Source organism: Melanotaenia boesemani, chromosome 20, assembly GCF_017639745.1.
Source record: "Melanotaenia boesemani isolate fMelBoe1 chromosome 20, fMelBoe1.pri, whole genome shotgun sequence".
Lineage (NCBI taxonomy): Eukaryota > Metazoa > Chordata > Actinopteri > Atheriniformes > Melanotaeniidae > Melanotaenia > Melanotaenia boesemani.
In genome coordinates this window covers 11,477,673-11,498,128 of record NC_055701.1, presented here as the reverse complement: position 1 = coordinate 11,498,128, position 20,456 = coordinate 11,477,673, and the positions used below count along the sequence as shown (strand labels likewise).

The following is a 20,456-nucleotide window of genomic DNA, read 5'->3' as shown; positions in this document are numbered from 1 at the left end:
ACACAACAGTTTAAAAACATCTTAAAAAAAAGTCTTCTTTTTTTTTTCTTTATCTTTTTTATCTTCTACACTGACTCTACCTGCGCGGTGTGGAGTCTTCATGTGGAGGAATGATGACCACCTTGACAGTGACAGAGGTTCTGAGCAGATCAATCATCTGCTCATGGGACAGTGAGGCCACTGCCACCTTGCAGATCTCCACCAATCGGCTGCCTTGCCTCAGTCCCGCCTGATAGGCATAACCGTAGGGCTCCACTTCCGCTACAATGCCCTCAAAGTTGACATGAAAACCCAGCTGGCCCAAGGCGTTACGACGCAGAGTCATCTCTGTGGTCTGACTTCCCTTGGTCAACAACTACAGAACAGATATACGTAAAGGGATACAGGTGACATTAGAAATACAGAAAAAGTGAAGGACAAAGAGTAGAAGAGATGTCTCATAAACCTCTTATAGTCAAATGAGTACTTTCAGATGCCCCATTTATCTCCGTCCCCATGTCTAGGAAATGATGTTGGTCATGATGCCCAGAACAAAGGCCATGCAAATGAATAAAAAAACAAGTACTGCCAAAGCTGATAACAGTCAACTGTCATTTTTTCACTTTGTTTACTATCAACTACATTTGCAGTGTCTCAGTTAAGATTGATAGCCCACCAAAAACCTTACCAATACCACATCATTGTAAACCTCAGTAATGATATTGTATAAGTAAATTACTATGCATTATACTTTGCATGACTTATAATGACAGAGTAAACACAACAGCAGTGGCTTTTAGGTGGTTATGTAATTTAAGGCTACGCCCAAGTGTAGCTCTAAGAAAATCAACAATACTAAGTTCTTATTCTTGCTTATTTTCTACAGCTGTAAGGGAACTGGACAGAGTGAACAACATGCCCTTGGTCTCCAACATAAAAATAGGATTCTCTTAAAGCCTACACTAAGCACTTTTTGCCCACATACAAGCCACAGGGTAATTCCAATGGCTCTAACATTTGTACATTTTGACTCAGTCCAGTTACTTGATTTAAAAATGTACACTGATAGTTTTGTTTTAATCATGTTGATCTATAAAAGATATGATGTCCAGATAATCATATTTAAAAGCTGTAAGGCATTCATTAAAAAACAAGTTAAAAAGACTGATATGAGCACACTACAAACTGCGGTTAGCAACAGCATGTCTGGCTTGTCATGGCAACAGCATGAGTGGTCCACTGACCTCCAGCCTTTTGACAACCTCTCCAAAATCTTCCGTGTTGTTATTGATGGAGCGCAGCGATACACTTTCACCACGCTCATAGTAGATCTTCATGGAGGCGGGGCTTCCTGTTGACCAACCGATCACATCTCGCGTGGCACAGTTGAACACGACCGCTTTGGCCTCTTGATCCAGTAGGATGATGAAGTCATTTGAAATGGCCAACAGGCACTCGCGTTCGGCGCCTGCCACTTGATCTTCAGCGTGAACCTGCCATGTAATGGCCCCGAGACTCCGCAGCTCAGCCCCGCTGTATGGACGCACCTTCTCCCTCCGTTTGTGAGCCAGAGAGATGAAGGGAAACTTCCCTGTGGGCTCGACTGGTGTGCTGGTCACATGACGTTCTGCCAAGTCCCTAAGATACTCCTGTCGTGTGCGCGTAGCCATAGCGCCAAACTTATCTGACTTGTGGGCTGCGTTCTCAGCGTTGATGACTTTGGCCAATAAGAAGTCCCGGAATACAGTAGATTTGGGGAAGGTTACTCCTTTGGGGATTGGCGGGCCAAAAGAGGGGACGTCTTGGGAACGGGTGACAGCCACACTGAAGAAGTAAAGAAGAAGAGAAATGAAAATGCTAAATTTTATAAATATATATTTAAAAGGAGGAAAAAAACAACAAAAAACAAAACAACTTAAAATCACATCCAAGAAGGCAAATAAATGAAGATATCCATAGCAAAAACCTCTATAGCAGGGCTACTTGGTTTGGTCCTACGATGGCCACAGTCCTGCAGGTTGTCGATGCTTAAATTAATGAGTCATTCTGCAGAATGTAATAGGCTGTTGGATCCACTTAATTTAAGTCAGGTGTGTTGGAGCAGGAATACATTGAAAACTTGCAAGGCTCCGGCCCTCATAGTACCGAATTGAGTAGCCCTACCCTATACAATACAGATATTCAAAGAGATTGACTCAAAATATAACAAGCAATAAACAGAGACATAATTTTATTAAATTGACACACAATTAAGACACAAAAATATATAAAAGTGGTTACACGATTAGAGGAAAACAAAATCCAGTCCAAGGACAAAACATCAATTGGCTGGTTATAAAAGCCAAGTAGGGACATCTTTACAGCTTTTCTACAGGTATTATTGCCTTTAACCTCTTTCACTTGCTAGTACAAAGAAGGGCGTTAAAATTCCTGCAGGCAAAGCACTGCTCCTGTTACCCTCCGCTGCTCCAATTCCATTTGAACACAATGATTCTTCTAGAGTTACATTAATATAAATTAGTAAGCAGGTGTGGATAACTGCCTAATAGTTGCTCACAAGTAACTTGATTCACTGCACAAAATCAACTGAGGTTTAAATACTATTAAAAATTACTTTACCATAAAGGGAGAGCCTTGTTAAAGTTTAAGGTGGCATGTTTACACACTCTGCCTTAAACATAAAGTAAAGCATGGGTTGCTACAAAGATGCAGTGTCTATACACATTAGAGAAATCATAAAGTCAGCCTACGATCGCCTTTAGAATATATCAAGAGTAAAAGATCTGATTTTACAGCAGGACCTGGAAAAACTAGTCTATGCTTTCATCCTTGGTTGGCTTGATTATTGTAACAGTGTTTTTACAGGTCTACCTTGAAAAAAAACAAAAAAAAAAACAATTAGACACCTCCAGCTTATTCAGAACTCTGCTGCTTGAGTTCTCGCTAAGACCAAAAAAGTGGACCACATCAGACAGGCTCTGGGGTCTTTACACTGGCTGCCTGCTTGTCAGAGAATAGACTAAATAGTTCTGCTGCTGGTCTATAAAGCTCTGAATGGTTTAGGACCAAAATACATCAGTGACCTCTTGACCCAGTATGAACCTACCAGACCCCTTAGGTCATCTGGATCTGGTCTTTTTTCAGTTCCCAGAGTCAGAACCAGACATGGAGACGCTGCATTCAGCTTCTATGCTCCACATGTCTGGAACAAACTCCCAGAAAGCCTCAGATCAGCTGAAACACTCAAGTTTTTTTTAAAATCCACCTGTTCTCTGCTGCATTTAAATAGTTTTTATTTAAAAGTCCAGATCTGCATCCGTTTCTTTTAAACTTGATCATGCTTTTAAAAGTGTTTTTATCCAATGTTCGTTTTCCTTTTTTTGTTTTTAATTTTGAATTATGCTTCTTATTTTCCAACGTGTCTCTGTAAAGAACTTTGAATCGCCCTGTTGTTGAACTGTGCTTTACAAATAAATCTGACTTGCCTTGAAGTATGATGATTAAAAGGCAAATAAGTGAAAATCAAGATGCTGATTTGGATAAGCTATTGTGACAATCCTGACAAGTCTCCATCCAGCCAATTTACCAGATCACACAGGCACTGCTTGTAGGATAAATGTTATACATCATGCCTGACCAGTCCTGATTTATAAATACTATACATCCAATCAGAGATGACAAGCCAAGCCAGCTCCCTGTACCGACATCCTGCCATGCTGTGCTACATTATGGTTTAGAGAATGAGAACTGGGACTGGAGCTAGCAAGCTCCAGCAGCCTACATTTCCTAAACAAAGATGCAGTTATGCAATCTGCCTTGCTGGCCCCGTGTGACTTTGAGGCAGTGGTTGAAAGCAGCAGATTAGTACCATGCTGGCCCCAGGCCACTTACTCCTTTAATGCTCTGGACTGGCTCAATATGACTGGAGTATTATCCAAATCACAGCAGCAGGCAACAACAGGCTATTAATAACCAGATGACTCAACAAACCACAACATACATTAAAAGAGATTTGAGAATATGTTGTATTATTGATGTGGAGTGAACAAATAACAAAAATCAAAACAAATCTCTCTGTGGGAAATATTTTGCATGTGTTTGCAAAGGGAGGAACTTGTGATCAGCTGATATTGACAAAGCTTAGTCCTGTGAGTGCAAAGTCAAATCATTGCATCAGCTACCATATATGATTTCTGCCAAAGAAAGTCCAAAACAAAACAAAAATCAATTACTTACCTCCTCCTTCAGCCAAAAGCTACCATCAAATAATACTAAAATATCCTGAACCTTTGTTGCAGTCAATGGAAGACAATAATACTGACACTAACACAGTTTTCTCTTGTTGCTACATTACAACACTCAGAATCGCCAGTCAGTCCGTGGTAGCAAAGCCTCAGAATGAAGTTATTTTGTTCTGATCCCAAAAATATTTCCAACCATCAGAAAAATGCATCCAGAGAAGACTTGTGCCAGTCAGGACTGAAGAATGTGAAGACACATGATGAATAGAAGGTTGAGAGTGAGTGACTCTGGGTGGGGTAGCTGGATTGTCCTCAAGTTTCTATATCTTGCATCTCTCCACTTCATCGTTAGGGTATGACAGGAGAACCAGCATTCCACCTTTTCTCTTTTCCAGAGTATAAAACAAAAGTTGATCCCTTTGGATAAAAAGCAAACTGAAGAATGGAACTCCCAGGTCACCATAAAAAAAGCTTTGGCACAAACAAAATACAAAAAAGAAGGGCTCAAAATAAATTATTGTGGCACTGGTGTGAGAGACCCAGGGTGGTCCCATCCACACCAGAGGTGGACTCTGAGAGGTCTGCGGAATACAGGTCATCACAGTCCTCCCTACTCACACGCATGTGCGGGTGAAGAGAGCACTTCATGTGCATGCGGCTAACTCCTTCAGACCACTTCGACTCATGCTGCCCAGAGGCAAAGTGGCAGGCAGGGAGAGGAGGAGGTCGGAGAGGGGGAAGGTTGTATTATACAAGTGTGAGAAGAGTGAGTCTTTGAGTGAATTAGTGTACAAGTGGGGAAAAATGTGTGCATAAGTGTGTAACTGTGTGCACTGAATGCAACTAAGCATGAGAACGAGGTAAAATGGAGAAATGGAAACACAGGAGTGACAGAGAGCAACTATGTGTGTATAATATCTATGCTTTCGGAGCACAGAAAGTGCAAGTGCAGTGGGCTGGTATTAAATAAGTGGTAATGTCACAAAGTTGGAATCTGATCATCACATGGCCAAGAATAAGCCAGCAAAAAGGAACAAAAATCAATTTGACAGCAAAGCAGAGTCTGCTTTTTACTGGAATCAGCCTAATTTATCTTTCTTCATAGTTAGACTCTAACATACAGTCTATGGGGCAGCAGTGAGACAAAAGGCTTTTATGTTTCACCAATGCCTTGCAGTCAATGCTTTTTGTCTTAATGTTACTGCAGCTACCTGGATTAAAACAGCAAAAACCCCTCTGCAGCTTTTAAGGGTCCAGCTCTGCACAAAGATGGGCCATCCATGAGTTTGGTCCGTCTGGTTTACCTTAAATTGTCACAAGGCTGCATTGTTTCTGGTTACTACGAAATATGGCACATATACACACACACACATATATATATATAAATATATATATAAAGATTTATTTTCATTGCTGTCATCTTACTTTTAGCTAAACACCTCAGCTCAATGAGATGCTCACTGCATCACATTTATATGTCATTCTGCTGCTGTAACCTCTGTTGATCACATGCAAAGACCCACCTGTAGCATGTGTTGTCAGAGCAGGGGTTGTGTACTCGTACGACAATGAAAACATGCTGAAAGTGAGATCGAATGGCTCTGGGGGTGAAGGGGTGAGCTCCCGGCTCCTGGAACACAATGGTGACAATGTCGTTTCCAATGTGTCGCTTCCTCAGCAGCTGGAAAACAATAACATTTCATTAGAGAAGTATGACCTGTGAAAGTGAAAGCATTTGGAACGTTCTGGTCTTTGAAATGAAACTACATCTGATTCCTGAGCTAAAAGTCAACAGGCATTCCTCTGAACAGTAGACTCTTTCAGGTTTTCTTTGGTGCATCTATTAGGGTTAGGACATGCTCTCCATCTTTACCTGTTGTCTGTTGTTGGGTGTGTAAGGCAGTAGAGTTGACACATGAAACATGATCTCATAGTCCTTATACGAAGTGTACAGAGAGTGAGTGCCCGTGGAATCCGCTGCAGGAAAAAAAGCAATTCATTTTGAGACCCTCTGTAAAATGACAAATGTGATCAATTTCTCTCACTCCATACATAACAGGATGCTGTTTCACCACAGCTCAAACAACTGGACAACAGTGAACTGTGGATCAATGTAAGCCTGTCATAATTTATGTTCATAATAAAGAACAATTAACTGTTTAATTCATGCACCTTGTAAGTGGAACCCTTTTAGTTTTTGTTTGACAATGATAAAAGGGCAAAGTACAACAACTATGAAGTGTATATAAAAAGCGCTCTGTGTATATGTCATATGAGTGTGTCTGGGAGTGGTTACTTTTGGTGTCCAGCTGGGCTCTGTACTTGGTGAAGCCCTTGAGTCGGACCTTCTCCCCCAGCAGCTGGAGGAATTCTTCCAGGGCGGGCCCTGCTGTCTCGTTGTTGTACATTTCCTCCTCTGTGCTCTGCCCTGCTCGGCAATACATCACGCCCACCTTCACCTGAAAACTGAGCTGGAGACCAGCAGAAAAACACACACACACACACACAATATTTCTGTCACAGGCCACCTTATGCGAACTGACAAAAACAAACTCCCTTTCTCCGATCAGTAAATAGTTGTATATCCGGTGTTTTCCTCCTACCCCTTGTTCGTCCAGTTTCATCAGCTGCTCAGTGACTTTGGGTGTGTTAAGAGCCAGTCTGAGGCAGGACAGATCCAGCTCAGGGAGAAGGTACTCCAGTACCTCTTTGATGGGCAGCCCTCGGGTGGTGGCATGCTTAGAGGTGGAAGGCACTGCGTCCTCCAGAATTGAACCTCGAAGTGTTATCAGCTGGAAGGATGAAGATGGAGATAAAGAGGAGATTACAGTGAGGAGTGTGAGAAGGGACTGAATGCACCTCAGGAATTTTTGATGTGCTTTGAACTTTCTCTTTTAGATCAAACACACTGATAGCAAAACATGTAAAAAAAGAAACCAAAAAAAGAAACCAGAGGTTCTTAAAGTAACACCAACGTCTTATTTCAACTTTAAAGTAGTTGACATAAAACAATTATGACTCAAAGCTTTTGGTAACGAGTACAAGTGAGGAAGAAGAGGTGGGAGAGCTTGTTCACATATTCTGGCTTCACAAAGTGTGCATTGTGCGGAGCTCTGGGACTGAACTCAATCATTTAGCTATTGTAAGCAGCTGGAACCGACAGAGACGTTCTCTCTCCTGCAAGCTGGAGGCTATGCTGAGTCTGTCTTTACAATGGACCTGTGTTCTTATGTTTGGATGAGGGGGTTGGGGCGCTTAGGTACTCCTAACCTGTGAGGTTTTAATCACATGCACCTGTCCTGCCTCAGTCCACAACAAACAACCTCAGGCGCATACCTTTGCCCTCTGTCTGGGAATGCATGCCAATAAACCCTGTAGCTAAAAACGTTAAACAACACTTCCCAAGCTAAACACTTAAGAGTATATCAAACACTAACACAAAAATATGAATTTTACTTCAGCAGGGAGGTAAACCTCTCCACACAGCGTTTCTAAGTTGCTGATAGGCCTTGGAGGCTCGAGGATGAATGCACTTCCTGAAGTTTCTTCACCCTTTGCTGGCATCTGGGAAGACAGCTGAATTGCTTAGGGGAAGGTTGCATAATAATAAAAAAATAAATAAAAAAAAACATGAACTGAGACTTGTGTTGCCTTTAACTGGTCTTATGAATGCAGTGTGCAAAGTAATAAGTTGATCTAACACATAAACACTGAGCTTTGTGTTTGAATCTAACAACTCTAAAAAAAAATATTTTATCATTGTCAAGCAAAATAATTTCATCATCACATTAATAAAATGAAAATTTAACAATCTATTTTGTTAAAATACCATTTACAGATTACTGTATGTCTGACCTCACTGGTTCTGAAGATGAGGCGGTAGTTATATTGCTGTCCATGCTCCTTATCTTCCTCCAGCTTCTCTCTTCGCAGGCTAACTGCAACTGGACCCAGCGCTTCATCTATCCCAAAGTAGTTCCAGTGATCTGAAGTATAGAAGTACCATGTTTAATAATACCCAGCATCCCTGCCTAAATTAAATGAAAAATACTTTATTATTCCCCAAAGGGAAATTAGAATAAAACCATTCAAAATAAATTAAAATAATAAAACAAAACTTTAAAATAGGGCTGCACAATAAGTCAAACATGCTTTCCAGCATCATTGCTAAATGCTGCAATTTAAAGACAAATACTTCAATATGTAATGCTAATAGCAAGTGTATTACTGAAGGGTGTATTCCACTTTTGCACCAGTGCATGCCTGTTACTTAAAATACATCCACAAAAGCAGACCTTTTGTGGAATGCTATCTTGGCAATGTTGATATTGTGAATTTTGCTGTTCAATTTTCAATGCTATGTACAGATCCACAATTTAATATTCATGTAAGGATAAATAAAGTTACAAGCACCTCACCTCTAAGGTAAAAGAACTTCCTGTAATAGTAGGCTCCCAGGTCCACATGCTCCACAATGTACTGTTTGCCCTTTTCACTGAGTGTGGTAAGTCCCTCCTTCGATCCCTCGAGAACTGCTACTCCAGCATTGGTGCAATGTGTGCTCACAGATGTTTCATACATGTTGCCTTCCCCAGAAAGGGTCCCTGAGCCGCTACTATTTCCTACTCCACCACTCACAAGTCCGTGATACCCTGCTCCACCTGCTCCTAACCTGCCCCTCCTATTTCCATCAGCACCAATTTCGTTGCGGAAGCAGGGGCAGCTTAGCAGCATTTCGTTGCTCTGTTCGTCTCCTGCGTCCAGGCTTGGACTGTCTCTAGAACTGAGCTCTTCCTGGCTGCCACTAGGGGAGCTGTAAGGCAGACTGTGGGTGGATGATAGAGTGGAGGTAGCCGAGGCTACGGCAGCAGCAGATGCGCCAGTGGTGGTGTTTTTCCTTTTGACTGCAGTCTGCCGCAGCTGGATAACTTCGTGAAGGTCAAAAAGCATGCTCTGAACGTCATAGTGGGAAAAGCCTTTCTGACACAGCCAGGGCTTCAGAGTGGGACCTGTGTCATCTGTCCGGCCTTCCTCTAAGTCAGATCCTACTCTTGGGGAGTCCAACTCGCCTCGAACACTCCTAAGTTTTCGAAATATAGACTCACCGCCTGTCTCAGACTTGGTGCGTCTTTTTGGATGCTTGTCTTTGTCCTTGGGTTTAGGAGTATGGTCATCTGTGACACCCTCCTGAAGGTCTATGATTCCCTGCCTTGCGCCAATATTTAGCATGTCCTCCAGTTTTTCTGGAGCAGGACTACGCTGGTCAACTTTGCCCCCTTGATATCCCTTAAGCATTTCAAAGAAGCTCTCACCAGATACTCCATGTTGATCTATAGAGGATGTGCTGCCATATTCACGATGAAGAGGGGACCATTTGGCTCCTGGTGAAGAACCCCAGTCTTCTCCACTGTCTCCACTGCCTTCCATCTCGCTAATAGTCATGTCGCTATTGCTGCGCTGACGGATGCGTCTCTGCCGTGGGTTTTTATGTGCAGGGCCTCTGTAGTCTGCAGGCGCCAGGTAACGTGTGTCAGGGCTGTAATTGTTAGCCTGGGCTTGGGTTCGGCTCTTTAGAGTGTTGTGAATGTTACGTAGCATCGATGAATCCTGAGGACTCAAAACAGAACCCAACTTAATATGACTTTTACCAACAAGGGGCACACCAGGTTTTTCAGTCTCAGGAGATGAATGCCACAAAACTCCTGGAGCTTCTTTCCTTGGGGGCCAATCAGCCACCCGAGCCCGAACACCCATTTTAGGCACTCCTGTACTCACAGTGGCATGGACATTGTCTGTGCGGGTTGGCAAAGCCCCTCCATTGACGAATCGGAGGTGGCCAGTGAAAAATTCATTCGTGGCAGGAATAGAACCTCCAACAGTGCGCTCCATGGATGGGCGCTTCAGGCTGGTCTTCACTCCAGTGCCGAAGGCTAAAGGCACTTAGCAGATGGACATGGCTGCCTTTGGGATGAGATGCTGCTCCCTGACTTCATGAGAAATTTGATTGTCTAGATCAACGAGTGACGAGGCAAGAGAGCTCTTCAGCACTCAGGTTTGCATGTAATGCAGCGATCCTCCCCATTGGCATATTTTCCTCCAAACATGGAACCCTAAAAAGAAATGGAAAGCAAACAACAGTTAGCGCCATGTAGTAATATTCTCTGGAGAAAATCATAATTCATCTATGAGGTGAATCACAAAACTCCCCAAAGATAAATAAAACAAAATATCTGAAACCAAGTTGCTGAAATTAGATCTTGGTGTGGGAAACAGCTTCCCACCTATTTAGTATCACTTTGAAGATTCCTCATATTTTATGCTCATCAAAAGTACATCTAGTTGTTTAGCTGTGGTGTGGCTTCAGGACGTCTAATAAAAGAACACTGTCAACTGCTAGAAAACAGGACATCTTTTCAGAGAACATCTTTACAAACATGCTAATTTTCCTTGCAGCAGCAAGTATAAAACAAACGTGGTGTCTTGGATAAACAAACCTGCCTGTAGAACATTGACATCTTTTTTCCTCTATGGCAAGTTTTTATGGACAATGAAAAGTTAATGAAAAGCTTGGTTTCTGATAAGTGACTTTTCAAATAAATACATCATAAGAACTAAGGTGAAAAAAAAAATAAAGAGGCTAATTTATGTAATTTTCCCTCCAAGGTCTATGTGAAATGATTCCCCTTTATAAGTTAATTTATCCAAACATAAAAAGACCTTGCTGTTGATTTAATAAACAATTAGTCATCTCATGTGCCCCTTTAGCAGTCATACATTACTGATTAATACAGCTGAATTGCAGTTGTTGAGATCAACTATGCCAAGCTACACATCAAAAAGCAAAAAGCTTTGAAAGTCATCTGGAAAGTGGGCGATGCCTGACAAATCAAGCCAATTTGGCAGTGAGACACTGAGGGAGATTAAGCCTCTTCTCTCACTTGCCTCTGCCAGGCTGTGGCTGTGATCACATTAGCCACCAGCCATGAGTGCAGTGTGACAGGCCTACAGCACAGCCACCTTCACACAGCATCAAAACATCAGGTCCAGCTGTATGCAGAGACTCAGCAGAAATAAGTCATTATGCTTGACTTCAGAAATATAAAAGTAATGAAATGTATGTTTGTCCATTCAAAGAAAAAAAAAAGCACTTTCTCAGAGGAGTATGCAGAGTACCTTTTAACATTGCCACAGTGGTACAATCATTTCTGAGATGGGTCAAATATTCCCTAGACAAAACGGTTTGTTTGATATACCAGCACCAATTTACAAGTCAAGTAAAGACAGCAGGACTAAAGTCTCAAGGCTCTGCAGTGCAGATGATTCAGTTTTTAGAAATGCCTCAGGCAAAGCATCCTCAGTCAACCGGCTCAGAACTGTGTTTTATGAAAACAAATCTCTAAACCTGCACATTTTACTCAGCAGAGAACCAGTCTGCTGCAGCTCTAATATTGTGTAAAAAGAAAAGTATTGTTGAATCCTCAACCACCAACACACAGTAATGGCAATGCAAAATGCTGTTTTGCATTTGATTGTCCAATTCAGACCCAGGATGGAAAACTTCAAGGTTAGGGGCGTGCCCCTTCATGAACTTTTTGCAGATTAAATGTCATAAAAATTGCAATCCACAAATTTTTTGTACTTTTTTTGCACATTTTATCCCTCTATATAATATGGTACTGGTGCATCCAACTCTTTAGTGTTAATCTTCCTAATCACTGGGCTCTCCTATTTCATTTGGTTTAAAATCAGAATTGATGGTTAGATAATATCATTGTTAACTTGCAAGGCCACTATGATGCCTTTGATTTAACATTCATGTAAAGCTGTTTTGGCACATTTCTGGAGAATTTCTGAAGATTCAGGTCCAGACTTTTTCTGCAGTTTTCTGTGCTCACATAAGAGACACTTTCTCACTCCTTGAAATATTGTGGCGTGACGTCTGGTAGAGCAAGAAGCAGATCATGATTCAGAAAATATGTTTTGGGTTGCAAGAGGTGAAGAACAGCAGATATGAATTCCTGTTTCTTTCATGATGACTATTTTTACTTTGGTATCAGTGGTCCATTTATTTAGAGTTCCCTGCAATACTGACAAATGAGTGAAAAGCTATATATAAAACAGCAAATACCAGCAGCACTCACATTAGCTCATCATGACTTGTTTCGAGGACTACCTACATGTGGTCTCACTCTGATTTATAACTTGGGATTTGGTTGAAGAAAGTCAAGAGTTCTGAACTGAATGTTGTGACCATTGGTGCTCAGATAAGCGGTGCCCTTTGAAAAATATCCTTAAAATTTCTGGGCTAGAGTTATGTGTGAAAATGACTCATAAACTAAGTGCTTTTAGTGCTCTTTAGTAATCTGCTGCCACAGAAAAAGAAAAGCACAACAACAAGAAAATATCTCAAATATCTTTCATCTCACACAACAAAGATTTCCCAACTCACTGAAAAGAAAGGGGGTCAATTCTTTAGGGCATGATAGTAGATTAACTGTTCTAAGCAGAATAAGAAAAACTTGATTAATTAAAGAAGATTAATTCATGTCCTACTAAAACCATCTTTATCTTGGAATGAAAATAGTCAGAGAATGCAAGTTAAATTGCACGTTCAGCCCCAGAGCTTTAGGCCTTGTTCCCTTATGTTTTAGAGACAGATGAAGAGAACCAATACTCACACACAGACACACAAATACATGTCCCAGAAAAGAGGCCTCTAAACTGCTTGCACAGACAGGCTTCCTTCATAGTCTTCTCAGAATAAAAAGGACTGATTGTGTTTTGTATGTGTTTGTGCAACAGGCTGAAAAGTAAAAGATAAAAAAATATAAAGATCTATAACACATCACAGTCTTGTTCCAACCCATCCTATCTGATCTATTTATTTAAGGATCTTTGTTATTCCTCACAGGTTGGTGGGACATGTCCAGACAGACTCAGCCTGTTGACTTGATTAATTTGAATTTCAGTAACTGGGGCTTTGACCTCTTGGCTCAAATAGTCACAACAATGGCACAGAAGCAAATGTAGGGTTGAAGATATCAAGGTGCACCTCTTTAAAAGGTACATGTTGTTATGGGATGAGACACATGTGTCTGTCAGAGTAACATGCCACCATGCAGACTGAGCCTGTTTGAGTTACTCACTGGGCCCTCCAGGATCTTGTGACATAGCAGACACACAAATTACATGGCATTAAAGTTGGAAGACAGCAGTCAGTCAGTATGACTGATGATTCACATAATGAATCAGAAGCATGAACATTCTGAGTCAACTATCACGACTAAATCTGTATAGCTAGACATTCTCAAAAACAGGGTCTGCTGGTGGGGAGTCATTTTTGCTGAGCTGGCTTGGCTACTTCTTATCCCTGAGAGAAAGGGCAACATGCTGAAGCAGAAAGAGTCTTCATCCTGGGTCTTCAAACAGAGAGGGAAGCTTCCCAGTACACTGAGCAAGTGTTACCAAAGCCCAGACAAAGGAGCTGAAGGATTGCCCTACAAGCTTGTAATTACTGCGTGCTTAAATGGGATAAGGGGCTGTTTGCCTGACACCATTGGCTTTCAAACAGGCACCCTACCATTTAGTCCATTGGTTCTCCCTGGCTCCTAATCTTTCCATGCTCTGAAGCCTGACTGGGCTGTTGGGCAGCAGGCACAAAGGTCCCTCTGTGCTGGCTTGGGCAAAACTGGGGCTCCATTCCAACACAGTGAAGTCTTTGAAAATTGTCTGGCACGGGAGCTTCACTATGGCTGTATATATGAGGCCTGCTTGGAAAATTAGATGAATTAAATGCAAGGGGAGCTGCAGAGCAAAGTCCCATCCAGATTAGGAATGAGGGAAACAGACACATTAAAAAAATAGGAGGGTGTTAAGATGGAGGAAGTCCAGGAATGGCTCAACTGGGTAGAAAAATAAATAATATAGATTGGCTCTTTTGTAATCCTCTAACACACTGCTACAATACAAATTAACTGATACTTGACTGAGTTGACTTGACTGAGACTGATTGGGTTGGATGACTGAGACTTGGAGTAGTAAAAGAGGAAATTTAGTGACTCCTACACAACACCATTTCCTGTCATGCAGGGAGGGCTGAGGAGTAAGGGGTAAACTGAGGACTCTGCACACTCACAAAGGTGTTGTCCAACTGTAGTCATCTATAAGCACAAGAGGCACAGAGGAAGTAACAAAGCCTCTCCTCCATTCCCTTTCCCCATCTGTCTCATTCTTTTCCACTCTTTTATGTCTGTTCCCTCCTCTCATTCGTTTATCTGGGTGAGAACCAGGCACAAACCTGCCCGTGTGATTGAGCAAACCTGAGAATCTGACACCTCCAGGGAAAAACAGTCAGGCATGCTGGCAGACAAACGACACAAGCATCATCCAACCGCGAACCGAGATCCAGGAATTCCACCAATTTCATCGGAGGAAATGGTGAACGTCTGTGTGAGCAGGGAAGAGAAGTAGGGCATGTTTGGGCAAATACTTATAATCGCACAATTCCACTGAGCGTTTTGGAGCTATGCAAGACCAGATGCAGATATATTAAACCACTACAATGTAATAAAATCTGGACTGGTAGATTCTTCCAGTAACCACACATACAATACAAACACTATGCGTTGTTGAGACACTTCAGAAAACAGCGACAGCGTATCGTCATTCATTCTGACCATTGTTCTAGGATGTGCTGCTGCTGCAGCTCTGCCCTAACTCTGGGCCTCTTGCTATCACTGCAGCACAGCTCAGTGAGTAATGGGCAGAGCTAACCACTGGCAAAGTGAATTTCACTCACAGCTTTACACAAGAAGACAGCTCTGGACCAAAGCCAGAGTATATTCACTGCCATCATCTCCAGCAGGGTGTCCCAGATCCTTCCCCTCCTCTTATCCACAAAGCACTCTGCCAATGTTTCACATGGGAAAGACAGCAGAATAAATACACACTTTAGACACTTGACATAGTTTATAGTAAGTGATGGCAAACCCGGTAAACCACTTTTAATTATCTGGGTTGGGCCACAGGTTTGACAATGAAAGCTTTTGTCTAACTCCTAGAGGGCCATTTACTTTGTTAAAGAAAAAGCTAATTGCATGGTTAACAGCTTAGGTGGTCTACTTATCCTGCTACAGAACAACCACCTCCATTTCACTGGTTTATGACAATCTGTCAAAAAACAATGTGATAAATGAAGAGTGTCCACTGTCACAGACTTCAAGTACATTTGATTAGTTCAAATAATGAAATACTAGCACCAGCATTATGTAAAGTTTTGTAATTTAAAAATCTACAAACACTGACACGGAGTTGCTTAAGACATGTTTTTAGAGATGATTTGTCATAGAGATGGTTCAGACAGACAGTCATCAGAATATAGAAGTTGGGGTCGTTGAGAGCTTTGGAAAAGCTGTGTGCTGCTGCCTGCAGAGGAATGTAAAAAATTCTAATGAGTTGGCTGCCTGGCTGCTGAACTGCACCAGTTGGAAGCTGAGTTTTAAAAGAGGAAGGCTGCTCTAGGCTGCACTTTCCCTCTCTCTGCCCTTTCTGCCTGCATCCAACCCTGAGACTGAATTAGAGAAAGTGAGTTACTGCAACCCAAAGACAGGTACATGCTGAGACAAAAGGCCCTGGCATATGTTTTAAATGTTATTTTAATTTTGTAAAGTGTCCTTGAGGGTCTTGACAGGTGTTTTCAAATAAAATGTATTATTATTATTCTGTGTATGCACATGACAACGTCTAGGGCGACAAATTTTACAAAAACAATTTTAACTAAAGACCGTTGATTTGGCTCATGAGAATTTTTAGTAACTCATGACACACAATCATAACACAAGAGCCAAAAGACTCTTTGTTTAATTAAAAACAGCTGGTTAAGACAATATTTTTGGAAGAACTTTGTCAAAATAGGAAGTTTTTTTTTATGTTTATCATACAAGTTATGGTTTCTGCAATCAAGGCAAGGGCACCAACACAACCCTTCTTCTTAATGCTAATAATAGATTTAAAATTAACTATGTGCAAAGTCCACCACATCCTCCATTAGCTCCATTGTAGGTCTTTGGCATTTATGGATGTGTTAACACAATGCCAAGGAGGAAAGACATCAGAAATTGTTTTAGGTATGCAATCGATGGTGCCCATTAATCTAGGAGGGGTTATATGGCAATTCTTTAAAGAGTTTGGAGTCCATCATTCTACTATGAGAAAGACCATTTACAACCGGAAAACATTCACGATTTCCAAGTAGAAACACGTAACAAAGTTTCTCATATTTGTCATGACAAACAACAAAGAAGAAAACTCCTTCATCTACTGGTTAATGCAGGGCAACTTCTGTTTCCAGCACATCACAGTAAAACACAGAGCTATTGGTCTTGGGTTGACCATATTTCTATCAGAACTTTACCTTGTTCTTTCACATCTTTCATCTGAATGTGAGACATTTCTCCTGGCAAGAGCCACTTATCATCTGACACGTTCATTTGTTTTGGTTGTGTTTACCCACAATGCCTTGTCTTGAACCCACAATGATCTTTGTTTGTAGTTTGTTTCTTGCATTTGGTTCACTTGAAGCTAACGGAGAGCTTTGTTTACAGGCGAACTAGAGTTCTCTTCTTTGATCTGCATCACAGCTCGTTTGTGCATTCACACCTTCCAAAACTCAACAGACTTTCTGACTAAAAGAAGCGAAACATTCACGTTAAAGTATTTCCACATTCTTTTAATGCAGAGGTTGCCGGTCGGATTTTACGTTCAGCCATCGTGTTTGTTACGTGCACGCCACAGACAGTCCGGGTGCTGCACATCCACATTTTTTTTTTTGTTCTCCTGTTATTAATTAAAAGTTGAAGAATACATTTTTAAACATTTGTACATTGATTCAGAATTGTTCGGGTCCTCATCGCAATGCATCTAAAAAAAAACAAAAAAAAAAACAAAACAAAAAAAAAAAAAAAAAACACTATTTCCCAACTGTTAGACAGCTGAAAATTTCCCAGGATGTACCAGCAAATTCACCCTAAAGTCAGACTGTGCAGAAAAAAAGACAAACTCAGACCAGACCAGAAGGGTTGCCAGTAAAAATAGCTTTGGTTTCTTGGATTGCATCTGAAGAAACCAGATATTAACCTTGTACAAAAGTCTGGTTTAAAAGGTCAAATATCTGCGTCAGGGGGCCCCAAGTCCAGTTCTCGAGGGCTACTATCCTGCAATTTTTATATGCATCCCTTCTCCAACACGCCTGAATTAAATAGCTGAATCCCCTCATCCACGTGTCATACAGCTCTACAGGGACACGCCATTCATGTAATTCAAGGTTTAAACCAGGTTTCCAGATCAGGCAGCCCTGATTTAGGTTTAATATTAACAAGTTGTCATCAACACCAATGGGTTTTCTGTGTGTATGAATGGCAAAAATGACTTAATACTAAACCGGTGGCATGCTGCCAATAGCTGATAATAAAGCCCAAAGTTCATCAACAACTTTTGCATGATTCACCACATAGTAAAGTATGTCCAAGGGCATATTTTATAGATTTCCAGACAGATGAAAAAGACAAAAGGCAGTCCTTTTCTTTTCATCTATATCTGGCTATACACTAATATAAAAGAGGTCTTTGAAGGCTTTGCTGCTTTGTTACTGAATATAGAAAAATCTGTGTCCTTTGCCAACTGCAGTTTCAACGCATTATAAAATTCAGCTTGCTGACAGGCTAACAGGGTTCAATATCAGACTGCTCGACTAACACAGAAGAAGTGAAAACCACTAAGAGAAACTGAACTTAACAAACTCACCTCAATCCTGTTCCACAGAGAAAACACACTGACAACCACTACTCCTCAGCGTACCCATTTTCAACGACCTACTGCACTATTTTTTCTTACTGGAAAAGATTTGTGATTTATGTGGGAAAATTTCCCTGTGGTGTGCTGAGAAAAAAGTACTTTGGATTTCTAAACAAACCCCTCGCCCTCAGAATTCACACCAATTCCTTTCATTTACCCTTTGTACTGGTTGTTATAAAAAGTATGCAGGGTGACATCCACCCTTTGCAAAACAATATTTGTATTACAATTACAGTTTCACTAAATATCTCCACTTTTTGTAGTGCAGTTAAGCACAGCTATTATTTGTGTTTGCTAACCTTTTTTTCTTGCTGAACCGAGCAATGAGAACATTTCCCAGCAGGGAGCCTTGTTAAACAGGGCTGTGTGGGCTGAAGCTGAGAGGTGTTTCCTTTAATTTCCCTACAAAAATCACCCCTCTAAATATCTGAAAAGCAGTGAACCTATTTGTTACCCAACAAATACTCCTGCCTCAGCATGGGGTTGGCACAAGTTCTTAAGTGTAAGTGCTGAGATGAAGCAGTTTCCATCAGTTGAGGATTAAAATAAAAGGATGGGAGAGTAGCTGTAGTATAATTAACACTCTTGATATAAGGAGGAGGGTTGAGTGAATAGTTTGTGCGCTTGCCGTCTATAATTCAGCTTCTCCACGTGCCAAAAGACGGGGGATGGGACTCAGCCAGGGGGCCTGACAAACACTTCCAAGCCTGCTATTACTTCATTCTCGGATCACAGGCACTGGAGAGCAAAACAAATCAGAGAAAGCCCACAGTGCTGCTTGCATGTCCTATATATCTAGCATGAACAGATTTATTCTGACTGCTTCACTGGATCAATGTCACATCATCATTAGTGGCAGCAATAGAGTTGTGGAGCTAAACGAAAGTTTGAACTGGGATAAACAGAGTAGGGTATGGGAAAAAAAAAATCAAAATACATTAGTATAATATGGCATTTCGACAATACGAAGGCTTGTGCCAGATATGAGTTGTTTCACTGTGTCTATTTATCTCTGGCTGCACCAAGATGGGGGCATCCAGCAGTCACACTGAATGCCAGACAGCCATGTTATGTGCATGTGTGCCCATCCTATCAGTGCAACTCTTATCTGGGCACAGTCCAACAAAGCTATTTACTACAGTGACCCAAGGCTGCCAGCAGTGGAAAATAAAATGGATGCATCCAATAGTAATCCTGGAAATCATACAGTTTTTCACAGAAAGTTAAGAAGTTTCAAAGCTCAGAGTTTGGTCAGTTTAATTTAATTCATGCACATGTGATGGCTCTACATATAGAAAGCCTATAAAACAGAGCAGGCTTTCTCTACCATGTGTGATATACACCTACTTCCAGTCAGATACTTCAAATTAACCAAATCAGTTATTCACATCTTCAAACCACATTGACAAAGTAAAGTTACCATCTTCCACCAACCGCAGACATGTGCAGACACAATGCCACTAAACCAGAGTGGCAAACACATGTTGCCCTTGGCAATTACAAACTAAACAAGAAATTTGAAATTGGTGGTCTGACCGTTATCCAGTTCAACACCGTTTCTAATTCACATTCTCATTCTGTTTATTTTAAAGTACCAAGTTGTTTTAGAAACCATAGCTTGTTAAAAATTACATCCCTATCTCTTAATGAGCTACAAGGGAACACATACAAAGCGGATATCTGCTGTAATTCATGTTGTGACTGTTTGGAATGAGCAGGTCTGACTTGAAGAACTATAAATAAATCTAAATCCGAAGCTTATCAGTGTATCTCTAAATTTAAACCATGATATGTAAAATCCTGATTGATCCACTGGATCATATTATTTTAGCCAGGAAAATCTAATACTATGCATCACATAACAGAAAGTTCATTTAAAAGCACACACAAATATCTAGAATACAAGTGTGGTTTGGGGATGAGGGCAGGATCAGGAGAAAGCATTTACGCTTCTTGTACAACTGCGTATGAGTGGCAAGGTCAATCGACAGCATCCTGACAGATTCTCACAGCAGATGTGTCGATATGATAGATGCCTGCCATGTTTGGAAGACATCCAATGGCCTGTCCTCTCACATCCTCTGCCTGATTGCACAGGTAGCAAACTATGAAGCGTAGAGCTGTCACCCAAATAAAAAACTGGGACCTTATCACGTTATAATGTGACAGTTTTATTGTAAACATTTTTTTACAATAAAACTATCACGTTATAACATGATAAGGTCCAAAACTTTTTTTATTTGGGTGACAGCTGTACGCTTCTGTGGCAAACACATCAGATCACAGAGGGGTATGAAGAAAGAGTCCTGATTAGACTGCTCCTACTATAACAAAAGCAACGCACACTGTTGTTAATCACAAACTCAGACAGTTTCAAGTGCTTAA

The 20,456-nt window shown here is 41.1% G+C and overlaps 1 protein-coding gene across 2 annotated transcripts in view; it reads right to left on the bottom strand.

Annotated features, from left to right (window-relative positions):
- The window catches only part of LOC121630924 (signal-induced proliferation-associated 1-like protein 1), a 36,066-nt gene that overhangs the window by 9,120 nt on the left and 6,490 nt on the right, over positions 1 to 20,456 (bottom strand). For both annotated transcript variants that reach the window (XM_041971475.1, XM_041971477.1), the window contains exons 2-9: positions 8,639 to 10,330; positions 8,076 to 8,206; positions 6,824 to 7,012; positions 6,517 to 6,691; positions 6,094 to 6,197; positions 5,744 to 5,901; positions 1,224 to 1,803; positions 81 to 355 (exon numbers count right to left, since the gene is read on the bottom strand). In XM_041971475.1, coding sequence (XP_041827409.1) covers positions 81 to 355; positions 1,224 to 1,803; positions 5,744 to 5,901; positions 6,094 to 6,197; positions 6,517 to 6,691; positions 6,824 to 7,012; positions 8,076 to 8,206; positions 8,639 to 10,109 — 3,083 coding nt within the window. In that variant the 5' untranslated portion in view covers positions 10,110 to 10,330. The remainder of the gene's footprint in view (positions 1 to 80; positions 356 to 1,223; positions 1,804 to 5,743; positions 5,902 to 6,093; positions 6,198 to 6,516; positions 6,692 to 6,823; positions 7,013 to 8,075; positions 8,207 to 8,638; positions 10,331 to 20,456) is intronic.